The 14,435-nt window shown below is 35.1% G+C and overlaps 1 protein-coding gene across 1 annotated transcript in view; it reads right to left on the reverse strand.

Annotated features, from left to right (window-relative positions):
• LOC102767919 (histone demethylase UTY) overlaps positions 1-14,435 on the reverse strand; it is an 85,761-nt gene that overhangs the window by 43,125 nt on the left and 28,201 nt on the right. Inside the window, exons 6-7 of the mRNA XM_006755190.2 lie at positions 6,017-6,071; positions 1,312-1,346 (exon numbers count right to left, since the gene is read on the reverse strand). Coding sequence (XP_006755253.2) covers positions 1,312-1,346; positions 6,017-6,071 — 90 coding nt within the window. The remainder of the gene's footprint in view (positions 1-1,311; positions 1,347-6,016; positions 6,072-14,435) is intronic.

Genomic DNA, 14,435 nt, shown 5'->3' on the forward strand with positions numbered 1-14,435 from the left:
TTTTTTATTCACTCTCTTTGTAAAGTAATATATATTTGCAGGGAAAAAACAGTTTATAAAAAAAACACACATTAAACTGACATTTTTAAAAAAAATCAATAAAACTGGTTTAAAGCAGAGGAAAAATAATTGTTCCAGTTACCTTGTGAGTGCTGAGTTCTTTACGAGTTTTTTTTAAAAAAATATATTTTATTGATTTTTTACAGAGAGGAAGGGAGAGAGATAGAGAGATAGAAACATGGATGAGAGAGAAACATCAATCAGCTGCCTCTTGCACATCTCCTACTGGGGATGTGCCCGCAACCCAGGTACATGCCCTTGACCGGAATCGAACCTGCGACCCTTCAGTCCGCAGGCTGACGCTCTATCCACTGAGCCAAACCGGTTTCGGCTTTTTTTTTTTTGAAGAAGCTGATTTCTATAGCTGCTTTCACCCTGGGGTGTTTGCTGATTCAGCAGAAATCAGCAGCTGGCGGGAGGCTGGGATTAGCATTGGCAAGTAAAGACACAGATCCACAACATGTGTGTAATTTTCACAGGCATCTTCTCGAGGAAGATAACATCCCTAGAGCAGTAGGGTGGGTGGGTGTGTTGGTGTGTGTGTTGGTGCAGATGGAGGTGTCCAGAAATCTGATGTTAATTTTTTAAAGCACCCCATGGTAGCTCTGAAACAAAACAGACCTTACACATTATGTACAAATATCCAGTATTTTTCTCCATGAAAAGATGTTATAAAATTTATGTTTTGGGTAGACTATGATCACCTAATACTTCTCATACCAACTTATACCTGATTTCCCATACCACTGCCTAGAGTAAATGTCTGTATTATACCTTTTATTATATAACTAAGCACAATCTGCCATACATAAAAACAATGCTCTAAAATTAAACTGAAAAAGTATTTTAAATATAGCACCATAAAAGCAGTGATAATGACATCAAAAGGTTACTCTAGTATGCCTTTCAAATGGTGACACATAGAAGAAATATTTCAATCTTAAGAAAAACTGAAACTAAAAACAATGCATTATAACAACCATCTATAAACATTTTGATAAGAAAACTAGGCATTTCATGTCAAGAATAAGAGAAATCTTCTTATATATAGCCATTTAAGCCTAGAGGCAAATCATATTAAATGAAATTAGTTTGTACAGAGCAAGTACTCTGTGTAATAACTGTTTCACTAAACAAAATCTTGATCACGTTTAATAATTTTAAAATGTATGTAAGTGGTAATACCCAGAATTCCATTAAAATTATATGGGTAACCACTTTTGTTTTAAGTAAGATAAGTTAAACACTTACCTGAGTTTCATACAAGTGGGCAATGTGAAATTGAACTGCAAAGATAGTGAAAAATAGAAATCAATACACAAGTGTTTGGGATAAATTAAGTAAGAATATAAAATGTAAAACGTAAGCACGGTCTACACTATATAGAATTAATAATGGAGCATAACTTTTATTTTTAATAAAATAGAATATAAAAACAAATACATACAATCATAATAAACCACATGTATTCACTGTTGGTTATTTATCAAATTTTGTCAATGTAATTACTAAAATACTGAAATCTACAGCAAGTGAGTATTCTTTTTTTAAAATATATTTTATTTATTTTTTACAGAGAGGAAGAGAGAGAGATAGAGAGTCAGAAACATCGATGAGAGAGAAACATCGATCAGCCGCCTCCTACACACGCCCCACCGGGGATGTGCCCGCAACCCAGGCACATGCCCTTGACCGGAATCGAACCTGGGACCCCTCAGTCCACAAGCCAATGCTCTATCCACTGACCCAAAACCGGCCTTGGCATATTACTTCTTTTTTTAATTTTTTTTCAATTACAGTTTATATTCAGTATAATTTTGTATTAGTTTCAGTAAGTATACTTCTTACAAAGTTCAAAATGGCCACATTAAACAAATAAAGAAAATTTTTTATAATCGTATACATTTCAAAAAATGGTATTTAAAAACTGAGTTGTTGCCGAAACCGGTTTGGCTCAGTGGATAGAGCGTCGGCCTGCAGACTGAAGGGTCCCAGGTTTGATTCTGGTCGGGGGCATGTGCCTTGGTTGCGGGCACATCCCTAATGGGAGATGTGCAGGAGGCAGCTGATCAGTGTTTCTCTCTCATCGATGTTTCTGACTCTCTCTCTCTCTCTCTCCCTTCCTCTCTGTAAAAAATCAATAAAATATATTAAAAAAAAACCTGAGTTGTAGGTGAAAAATATAGTCACTATTCGTAAAAAACATATTAAAACAGAAAAAAGCCAGTAGTATTTTTCTTATACCATATTTCATATCAGCAACATTTATAAAGAAGTCATAGACCCAGGCTCACACTGGTAATAACACAGAGAATGAAAGTAGTTGTTGCATTTCTCTACCGGTTCTTCAGAATATTTTTTAAAGTCAAATCATTTGGAAGGAAACAATAATAGTCACAAGATTAACAAGTATGTCTTGAAAAATCAAATAAAAATATGTCATCTTTTATTTTCAGCTCTTCCTGATAGTGCATCACCAGAGTATGAATGATCCAATGAAAGCAACAATGAATCAGGAATCAAAACTGGATTCTAGCTACTTTTATACTCATTTTCATTATTTAAAGACAGTGGTCTATCTATCTGAATTTCATAGCTGGAATTCAAGGAGCCTGGGAGCTTTTCAAAATTATATGCAGGATATGATGTGGATCTTTACAAACAAGGTCCACAGCTATCATCAATTTCTTATTGGAGAGTGCACCATGAACTGTTTCCTGTAACTTTAAGATTCACCTGGAAGGCTTGTGAAAAATAGAGATTCCCAAGATTATAATTCAGTGAGCCTGGGCAAGGCCTGGAAAGCTGCCTTTTTATTCAGGTCTGCAAGGGCTCCTGCTCCCTATTCCCTTGACCACCTGTGACTTGAAAACAGCTAATCTAAAAAACCACGAAGATCAAAACAAACAAAATAGATCATGAACTTTAAAAATAATACCACTTTGGGGCCAAAAGTAAAGAACTAAACAACTCCATAAACAATAATTAAATAATAATATCACATGTTAATCAGAGATGAGGCAAAATAAAAGATGAAAATCAGTTTTGTGAAAAGCATACAAAAATAATAAAGAAAAGTTCACATATGTAAATATCTTATTCCCCACTCCCCTTTCCCAATACAGCTCTCCTTGAGTTCCAGTCCACATCTCACCTGACTGCATCATTGGAGGGAGACTGGGTTACAGGTTAAGGGAATGTGGAAGAAATGAAAAACCTATGCCCACTTCCCCCAATCTTCTTACTCCTCTAATAGAGGTAACAAGGAAGGAAAGATGAGCAGCCAGCTGGCACACATACTACCATCCCAAACTTCCACCAGGCTCACTCCTAGGCCTTATGTCAAGGGCTTCCCTCTATCCCATGAGTTACTAAATCCAGTGTTATCTTTTGTAGTGTGAAAACGACCATGTATTTAAATTCTTAAAAGCCTTCTTCAAAGTAGAGCATAAGCATAGACCTAAGAAAAAACTCCACTTGGCAAGTCTCAATAGCAATAGAAATTTTGAACAAATATTGCCATAAAAGTTTCTGAAATTAAACTTTATTCAGAAATTAATACATTAGTTTTAGAATTAACAACATTTTTAAAATCTCAAAGAAACAATTTTATCCCAAGGGGCAATCATATAATGAAAAGTCTCACATCATTACAATTCTACTTTTCAAAACACTAACTGTAGTTAACCTCTCAAATAGCTCTAGAACAGGGGTGGGCAAACTTTTTGACTCGAGGGCCACAATGGGTTCTTAAACTGGACCGGAGGGCTGGAACAAAAGCATGAATGGAGTGTTTGTGTGAACTAATATAAATTCAAAGTAAACATCATTACATAAAAGGGTACGGTCTTTTATTTCAATAGTTTTATTCATTTCAAACGGGCCGGATCCAGCCCACGGGCCGTAGTTTGCCCACGGCTGCTCTAGAAACAAGTGTATCTACTTATTTTTTAATTGCATAAATGAATTGTGCCATAAAATACAAATCTCTCATACAGACTTTTTAAAAAGCTCACTTTACTATTATCTTCTGGTCTTTCAGTATCATGAGGTAACATGAAGAGTTCAAGGTATGTGGCATGTACAATAGGTAAAGACATTAAAAATGCAGAGAAATAAGTTTTACAAAGGCAAAGAGCTTGGTGTTGAAACAGTAGTAACGTCTGGCTCAAGGTAGATAACCTACCCTGCTCTGTGAGACATCAGCCACTAATGCAGTTATCAAGTAATCATGAAGACTGTCTAAAATAATCTACCTAAATCAACTGAACTATAATGTCTCTAAATAAAACACATGCCCTTCCATTAGAATAACCAACCTTTTAGCACTCAAAGTCCTGAATCCAAGGAAACTCCCTGAGAAAAAGAGGATGTTGGTCCCCTCCCACCTACTCCCCTTTTCAATAACCAACAGACAAAGAGGCACAGTAAACTCAAAGATGTATTCATGATGGTTTGAACTGTCCTCTGCAAATTTGGCAGGAAAGTTTTCTGTCCTGTGATATTCACTCTACATAGGTGTCCTCCACTCAGGAACAATGACCTATAAGTGAGATTTTACCTCAACAGAGAAATGAGGATTTACCAAAATATTTGGTTTCACATTTATGAGAAAGGCCTCAAAAGTTATTTAAACTGACATATAGTTATGAAACTTGGCTTTAACACGTTAAGCGCCCAGCCTGTTTTGTCTCCCGGACGGAAAGTATAGTGTCAGTCACTGGTGACTGACATGGGGTTTAATGTGTTAAGACACTATATATAAAAAATTAAATGAAAGTTAGCTGTTTTCTTATTTCCATAAATTAGATCATCTATATAACCTGGGTATATATTTATGGAAAAATTATAAATTAAGACCTTATAAATTAATACACCTATGAGTTTAAATTCTTTTTCTAATCTAACCCCATCTTAGAAACTAAAATATTCCTGTGACTGTTACCTGCCCATAATTTATTCTGCAAATACACTGATCAGTACAAAATCCTGAGTTTCATTTAAAGAAATGAGAAATGTTTTCTCAAAAAATTGCCTCTTAGAGAAGTATGAGATAATTGGTCTGGTTTAGACTTACTCCTTCTTAAGCATTTTTAACACTGATACTATTTTTTACTTAACACCTTTCTATATAGTTAAAAAAACAGTCACTTATAGCAAAATACAGACTGAACTTTCCAAAATCTAGAGTCCTTTAATCTTAAATTTTCATTAAGAATGATTGATTTTTTATATATTCTAATTAAAATTTTATATTTCAAGTAAGAAAGTTTTAAAGAAAGCCAGCTTGGACCCAAATGAATATTCTTAAAACTTTTATTGGCTACTTTACAGTACACTAAATAAACATGACAATATATACTTATTGATAAACACATCATAATCAACCCAATCTGCTTTTGGAAGGAAACCTACACAGAAGCAGAAAGTAACTGAAGAAAACCACTATATCAGAACATGCTTCACACATATATTCTTTTTGAATTAATTGAAAAATGTCATCTCCAACTTTATATATGATGTGTAAAAATATAATAAAAAGACCAAGTATAGCTTCATTATTACCAGTAATTTGGGAATCACTGAGCTACCACATGTGAATCATTGTATACTCATTTTTCTTAAAAAAACTAGCAAACCCTGTTATTAATCCCCCGTATCACCTACAATATAATTAATACATAAATAACCAATCTTGCTTATTGGTGCAGGTAATTTCCATTCAACCCCTCAGTTTACTGGTATATCTATTTTAGACACAGGCTGTTCACAATAACTGGTCTGCCATGTTCCATCTGTACAAGTAGCCATGGCAACCAATACAGTTAGCTTCAACAATTCTAGAAGAAAAAAAATCACACAGGATTTATCACTATCATCATTATTATTACTACCGCTACTATTTGCCATGAAGTGATTTGAATATATGTAGAAAACTATGACAATTAATACTTACTTTCAGCATTCGACAAAGTGCAGGGATTACAGTCAACCAAAGCTAACTGCAAATGCTGTAAGAAGAGAGTGAGAAAATTAATGCACTAAATTCAGTCATATAAATATGTCTTAAAATAATTTTCAGGTATGTAAGGTCTAACATAACAGAACTATAATATGCAAATAAACCATACTAGACAACCAACTAGAATTACTCTGAACATTTACTGATGGCAACAGACAGGCTGTGGAGAATGGAAAACCTGGGAAAGAATTAACTTTATCAAATTACCCTATGCATATTTTTGTTTATATGAAAAAAGCTTTGGAATTTTTAGTCTTCAAATAAATAAAAAGTATCCTCTATAGTAATAAAAGCATAATATGCTAATTAGACCGGATGGCTGGATGACCTTCTGGACAAACCTGGAGTTGCAAGGGCCGAGGCAAGCTGCCGCAGCTGCGAGGGCCAGACCCCTTGCACAAATTTCATGCATCGGGCCTCTAGTATATAATAAAATGGTAATATGCAAATTGACCCTAACAGTGGAACAACCAGGAACGACCGGTCACTATGACATGCACTGACCACTAGGGGCCAGATGCTCCCGGGCTGCCAGAGGGATGTCTGACTGCCAGCTTAGGCCCAATCCCCCCACAGGGAGTGCGCCTAAGCCGTCAGTCAGACATCTCCCGGGGGGTCCCGGACTGTGAGAGGGTGCAGGCCAGGCTGAGGGACAACCCCCAATCCCAAGTGCACCAATTCGTGCACCAGGGTTCTAGTTAATTATAAAATAGTTTAATCAGAACACATCACTATTTTTAAAATGGAAAATAAAGGTCAATGGCATTAATGTCAGAACATCATTGCTTATCTCAAAATGAGATGTGAACATTTAGAAACAAAAAAATTACTATGAGAATTATCATAAAGGGTGAAACTATATGCCCTTACTGATTCTTCAATAATCACTATACTTAGTGCCTTTGAAATACTACAAAGAATGTACAGGCTATAAATAGCTTGTGTTCAAGTTCATTTATGACATATAATTACCCTTTTAGAATGTGCTATCATATGTGTAATAGTTATAATATCCACTTATAATGTCATATAAATGTGCCTAAAAAAATACATGTTAAATTCAATGTATAACACTAAGTTTTAAGAACACAAATCATAACAAAAAAACACTGGGTAACATCTAGTTTGTCAACATTAAGCCTAGTATGTAAACTAAGAGAACACAAACAAGTACTAGAATTGGTATGAAATCTTTAAGATAAAAAAATTAAAAATCTTTTAACCTCTAAAAATATTTTCACAAATGTATATTCAAATTTTTAGCATTTAAAGAAATCAACAGCCAATATACAAATCACTTTTAAAAAATTGACCACAATAAGCTCATTCCTATCTACTGCTGGGCAAACTGAAATGCATAATGACAATTTCTAGATGTAAGTTCATCTTTCTTTATCAAGAGAAATAATCATCAGCAAGTTTTCAGTACTATTTTTCAACACAGAATCAACAAAACGGCACTTGGTCAACTAGATCCCTCAGTTAACAAAAATAAACAAATATCAGCTATGCAGTGTTACAAGGAAAGAAAGATTAGAAGGCATCACTTGGTATGAACATAGTAATCATATTAATTCACGAATGTCTGTTATGTGCATGCATAATTAGGCTAACCTATATTTACAGTACTCTTACTATTTAAGGGTTGTAATATTTTGAATGGGCAAACTACAAACAAAATGACTATGACCCTTAAATATTTAATTATGTAATCAATAAATATTTATCAAGACCTATAATGCCCTTAGAACAATGCAGAAACTAGGGATACAATGATGAACAAAACAAAAGTAAAAAATTATTTGCCGTGGTTGACAGAATGAGGAAAAAAAAAATCCAAGACCTGAACACCCTGAGAACTGCTTTTATTTTCCCTTGGCCTACTAAGCAGATTATATGTCCTCAAACATCCCTTGAGTGCTACTACCATGGCAATATAAAACAGACTTTTAAAAAGTGAGTACTATGAAAGCAACGCATGCTTTATAGCCAACTGCTCTCCTCTAGACGAAAAGAGCAGCACAGCAGCCACACTTTTAGATTCTACTGCATTTCTAAATCTAATCTATCCTGCCAGCACAAATTAATATTTAGATAACACAGACCTCTCCTAACTGACCCATCAAACTACATAAACAGACGTGCAAAGAAACAGCCTTCAAGATGGCAGTATTTTAGTTTTATTATTATACTGAAATCCCACAAAGAGCAGAGAGATGCATAATTCAAATTGCCCAGCCTATATTTCATCTATCAATGCTCAATGAAACCAGGCAGAAATGGTTCTTGGCCATGTTTTATATAATCCTTAATCAACCTTAAAAGCAGCAATGAAGTCACTGAAGCACTATCTGAAACCCACAATTATCATGAAACACTAAACATTTCCAAACAGCAACAAAATAGAAAAATTACAAGAGTACATATTCAAAATCATGCATGTGAGAATGAAAAAACTTAAAGAATTACAAAGTTGAAGAAACTAAGCAGCCACACAAAAAACCACATAAAGAAAAACACTGATACACCTTTCAGTAAACTAAAGGGAGATGAACTGGGGATGACATGACCTCACAGTTTCACTTCTGGTATCTAAACCAGATGCAAAATAGATATACCTATTAACATATAAATCAGCAAAAATGACTACCAATTCTCAAGCCTAAAAATGTCATGGTAAAATATCCAGCACCCAACAGAAGCAGCTTGAAAGTACAAGATGGAGCAAAAGTAGAAATACAGTTGTGAGTGCGCGAAAGTTTATTCTTGTATTTATTAAATATTATATTATTTCCCACAGAACGAACTGTAAACCTACTTTTGCCATACCTGTACATATCTCATACCGAAATATTGCAGTACTGAAACTGATTACTGCTGTGTGAAAGTTATCATGCAGTAGAGGCTTTTGCATTTCAGACTATATACAAACCTCAAGGCAGAGAGCATTCTAAGGAAAATTAATTTCCAAGCCAAGAAGATTTACCTGAGACTTTTTTAAATGCTGCAGTTATTTTCTTTTTATAGAGCACTTCTGGTCCAATTTAACACAAGGTTCGATTCATTACAATTTCTGTTGACATCTTTATTACCAAAGTCACCTTTTGTTTTAAAAGCTTTTGACTTGTGCAATATTTCATAATAACTTTATAGTATTTTGTTTTATATAAACTGAGGAAGTTGATTTCTATCTGGAGGAAGGATATCTATATTCATGTAATTAACACATAAAACTAGAGTTTCAAGACTTCATTTTCCTTTAAATTATTTTACTTCTAGCTGTATAGTCTGTGATTACCTCATGAATCTTTTCAATTGTAGAACCCTTCAACTGTATTCCCAATCCTACAGACAAGCAATGAGATAGCTTTTCGTAACTGACAAAGTATGTATCATTTTATAAATAATTAATTTGGAGCACTGTTTGGATTCCAGATCTAATCTTGGATGTTCTGATTCAGTGGGTTGAGGGTGACACCCTGTGAACCACATAAAAGCTTCTAACAAATTATTCCAATGCCAGGTCAAGGTTAAATGCCACTAAAGTTTTCAAGTCATGTGCTTGCCCCCAAAAACCTTACTTTAGAGTACCTAGCAAGGTGTGTATAGGTGATAACACTGTCTCTACTCATTCAATTATGGCAGACACAGCCTTTTGGGAATAAAAGGTTGGTAACCAGCTTTTACTCTATAAGACAGGCACTCTGCTAAGGCTATGCATACATAACTAAACACAAGGCACACTGAAACTGGTATTGTAACAGAAGTTTAACAGACAATTCCATAATGGAATCCAAAAGATACAGATGAGAGAAGAAAGAAAGAGGTACTTCTGGCTTAGGAAACAATTTGTTTTTATTCCACTCCAACGAAACAAGTTTTTGTGGACCATTTAAGTAAGAGAAGGGAAGGTGTCAGGTACTCTTTCAAGTCAAAGGCAAATTATTTTCCTTAATCATTGTTACAGATCACCACAGTTCCAAAATATGAAAAGTGGTAATCATACTGAAATATATAAATGCAGCAAATCAACACATTGTACACATTAATCTTATACAATGTTATGTGTCAATTTATGTCAATAAGAAATTTTTAAAAGACTAGAATTTTCAAAATACCAGCTGGACGTGTTAAGCTACCATGAAAGAAATAGGACAGAAGCAGGTATCTATATCTATATAAAAGTCTAAGTGACCATTACGACCAACCAGTAGCTATGACACTCACTAACAACCAAGGGGAAGATGCTCAATGCAGGAGCTGCCCCCTGGTGGTCAGTGCACTCCCACAGTCAACCTCCTGTGGCCAGCCAACCTCCCATGGTCCCACCTGATAGGGGACTGGGGGAGACGGCCTGACAGGCAGAGGGGGACCCCACCTGTGCACGAATTTGTGCACCGGACCTCTAGTGGAATAATAATAGCAAATTTCATTTATCTTCAGACAACTAAACTAAAAAAAAAATATGCTGTTAAAGCTTCAACAAAAGAAATATGACATATTTTGGAAACTTAAGGCATGGTTAAAATTAATTTAATAACATCAAATTCTCAGTAAGTTTTGTATAATACAGTTCACAGTATCCTAATTAAATGAAACATTCTGCATTCTACAATAAATAAAAGACAGGAGGCATTTCACAGATTCAAAAGTGTTTTCTAAGAGGAAGTATATATCATCATGCCTTTATTTACTGTTCTGCCTTATTATCTTAGCATAAAAAAAATTACTATAAAACTCCTGAATCTGTATTGGGTATAAGATCAAACAAGACAAATGGAAATGAAGTAGTTCTTGAAGAAAAGAAAGGTAGACAGAAAGAATGTGGAAATGCTTTTTCACTCAGAAGTTTCATGTCATGTGTAACAGTAGAGGGAAGACAAGCTGAAATGAATTGTGCTGTCAGTTTGTAAAGAAAAAACACCTGTTAAGAGATAATAAAAGTAGCTCCTTTTTCTGCCAACCGCCCCCCCCCCCCATATTTCCAGCCCATCCTAGAAGAGCCATTTTATAGTCTCTTCCATTTATCTATTCATTCAAGAAACACTAAGAACCTGGTAAAATGTCAGGCTAACACACATCTCACCTGAGTTCAACTCATTTCCTTCTATAATTTTTACCTTCTTACCCCTTTCATAGTAACCCCTTCAATCATCACATCATCTTCAAATACCAAATTATAAGGGAACTTACACTGGTATCCCCATCAACTTCCCACAGGTTCCCTTAAAAAAGCCACCTTTTTACCTTTAAAAATCCAAAAAAGTTCTAATGTTGACACATTTCAGGGAAACTTAAATATGTAAGTATTAAGTTTGATCTTAATGATCTTCCATTAAATTAAATATGATCTTCCATTAAATTAAATAATATGGATTTAGTACATGTTATTTTGCATTTATTAGCTTCACAGGAAGAAAATAATTTTAAGCCTGCCAGGATGTGAAAATTAGAGGCATTATATAAAACTATTTGTCAATATTAGTATACTTTTATTGAAGTAATAATAGTACACTGCCTCAAATACATAATGAATGTAAGTAATTATCATTACTATCATTAAAAAGTAATGAAATAAAATCTGAATTATATGATATTAAACAGGCAACCAAGCCCACTTTGGGGGATATTACCTGAAAAAGAGAAGAAAAATAACAAAATATCATGTAGAAATGTCACCCTGAAATGGACTCTGATTCAGATAGTATAAAACTAATTAAATTAAGAATTGGTACCTCCACCACTCACTAAACATGTGAAATCGATACTGGCCAATATAATGGCAAAATAACACCATACGATTAAAAAGTAAGCTGGGCACTAACTTCACATTTCTGAGGATGGGATGAGTGACAAAAATACAAGTATTAAATTCTAGGACAAGAAAATGGATTTCACAAACAATATCTATACTGGCCCCAAATGAGGGGAATTTGCAGGGTGGGTAACAGTTATTCCAGTTCTACAGACACAAGGAGGATCAGAAGAGTTAAGCATCTTGCCCGAGGTCACACAATTAGTGATGTGACAGGGTCAAATTTTAAAACTAAATTTGCTTGCTCTGAAAGCTGTTTACACAGTACCAAAACCAGAACGAATCTGTTTCAGAAATACATTTTGGGAGAAAAGTTATTACCAGAGAGAGAAATAAAACAGGAGGCCCCGGAATGCATTTCATGTGTGGGTGAAAAGAAGGAATCTATTATGAAAATAAACTGCACTTGATTTAAATATTTTACCATCTAAAACGTACTGTATATGCAATATCCCTCCTTCAGGCACAGGAAAAAGAAATGAGGTAGAGAAGACCTAATCTGTAACACACAAGTTGTTCACACCATCCCCACACCAAAATACTCTTTACCCACCCTTTACTCCTCCATTAGATAGGAACAATGTATTTAGGAAATTGAATGCCCTGCTCAAACACTGGGTATAACTGATTGAAGAGTAACCATCTAAAATACAGCGTAATGTGCTACGACCTGCCAGACGAAGCCAGGGCTGCAAGGGAAGCCTGGGTCCCGGGTGCCTGCAGGCAGACAGAGGGAAACCTGGGTCCTGGGTGCCAGAGGGAAGCCGGTGTTGGCAGTCGGGAGAAGGAAGGCCTACTCTTGCACGAATTTTGTGCATCGGGCCTCTAGTATCTTTAATAAGGAATCAAATGAGAATGGCCATGTGGCTTATTTCTGGCCAATGAGATACAAAGTAAAGTATTCTTCAGTGAGGAAAAAAAGGGGGAACATCTGTAATACTTTCAACAATAAAGATAAAAACAAAATAAGAGTCCATAAAGAAAAGCATATCTGAAGGATGTTTGTATTTTTTTTAAAAAATGTGCCCAGTCAGTGCTCGCTTCGGCAGCACATATATACTAAAATTGGAATGATACAGAGAAGATTAGCATGGCCCCTGCGCAAGGATGACACACAAATTCATGAAGCGTTCCATATTTTTAATACATTCTTAGTATTTAAAAAAAAAAAGTGCCCAGTCAGTGTGGCTCAGTGGTTGAGTATCGACTCATGCACCAAGAGGTCACTGGTTTGATTCCCGGTCAGGACACATGCATGGGTTGTGGGCTCAATCCCCAGTAGGGGTGTGCAGGAGGCAGTCGATCCATGTTTCTACCTCTCCCTCTCCCTTCCATATCTTTTTTTTGTAAAATTATTTTGAGGAGATCTTTTGAAGTCTGCATCTTTCTCCTCTATAAAATGATTATCAGATATTTATTGAGCACTTATAACATGCCAGTACTACACTAAGCACCTATGCCACCACTGTATAATACTTCCTATATGAAACATGAAAAAGGAATAATCTCCCTTTCATTGTACCTGGTGTGTAGCCTTAGAATAAGCCAACATAGAACAGAAGAAAGTGAATCCTTGATAAAACCTTGTATCAGTTCTATCAACCAATTCTGAAGGATGGACTTCACATTATAGGAACTACTTTTTGTTGTTATTTTAACCAGCTTGAGTTGGAATTTCTGAGGTTGCAGCCCAAACTATCTAATACCAATACTTTGTGCTAGAAAACAGTTTCATATAGTGGGAAAGTCATCAGAGGTTCCACATCTATTCATATAGCTAGTCTTTAGGAAAATTGAAATTCACCTAAGGGGAGAGGGACATGCCGTTCCTTCTGATTCCTACCTTCATCTACACTAAAAGCTAAGTTCTTATAGTAATATGTGGAAATAACACCTTCTCAACTAAAAATGCTGATGCCTAAAATTCTACTGAAAACAGACAAGGAATACTGGAGAGAGAAGCCTTAAAAAGCTAATGTCAAAAAAAGAAATGGGGGGGGGGGCAATGTCAAGATGAGATAAAAAGCAAATGAAACTGCATGATGGGGAAGAAAAATATCTATGTTTATATAAATGATACAAACATAAGAATGATAAATCAAGTATTTTAAATAAATGGAGGTTGGGGGTAAAACAAGAAGACTGCACTTATGGCAATTTTGCTAAAATCACTATTACTTGAAGGTTTGGTTAGCTTTTAACTATGTCTGAATATAGTTAAAAAGTTGTATGTAGGAAGTTTCTGTTGAATATGAATAAGTAGGACACTTTCAATTAGCCATGGAACACTGTCTAACCCTGTTTCCCCTGACTAAAGGGGATTTTAAATAATGCCACCTTCATGGAAACAGATCTTTGCATCCATAGAATTATTACAAACTAGAAACCTGGTGATTGCTAAAATCTATTACTTGAAGGTTTGGTTAGCTTTTAACTATGTCTGAATATAGTTAAAAAGTTGTATGTAGGAAGTTTCTGTTGAATATGAATAAGTAGGACACTTTCAATTAGCCATGGAACACTGTCTAACCCTGTGTT

Source organism: Myotis davidii, unplaced genomic scaffold, assembly GCF_000327345.1.
Source record: "Myotis davidii unplaced genomic scaffold, ASM32734v1 scaffold1673, whole genome shotgun sequence".
Lineage (NCBI taxonomy): Eukaryota > Metazoa > Chordata > Mammalia > Chiroptera > Vespertilionidae > Myotis > Myotis davidii.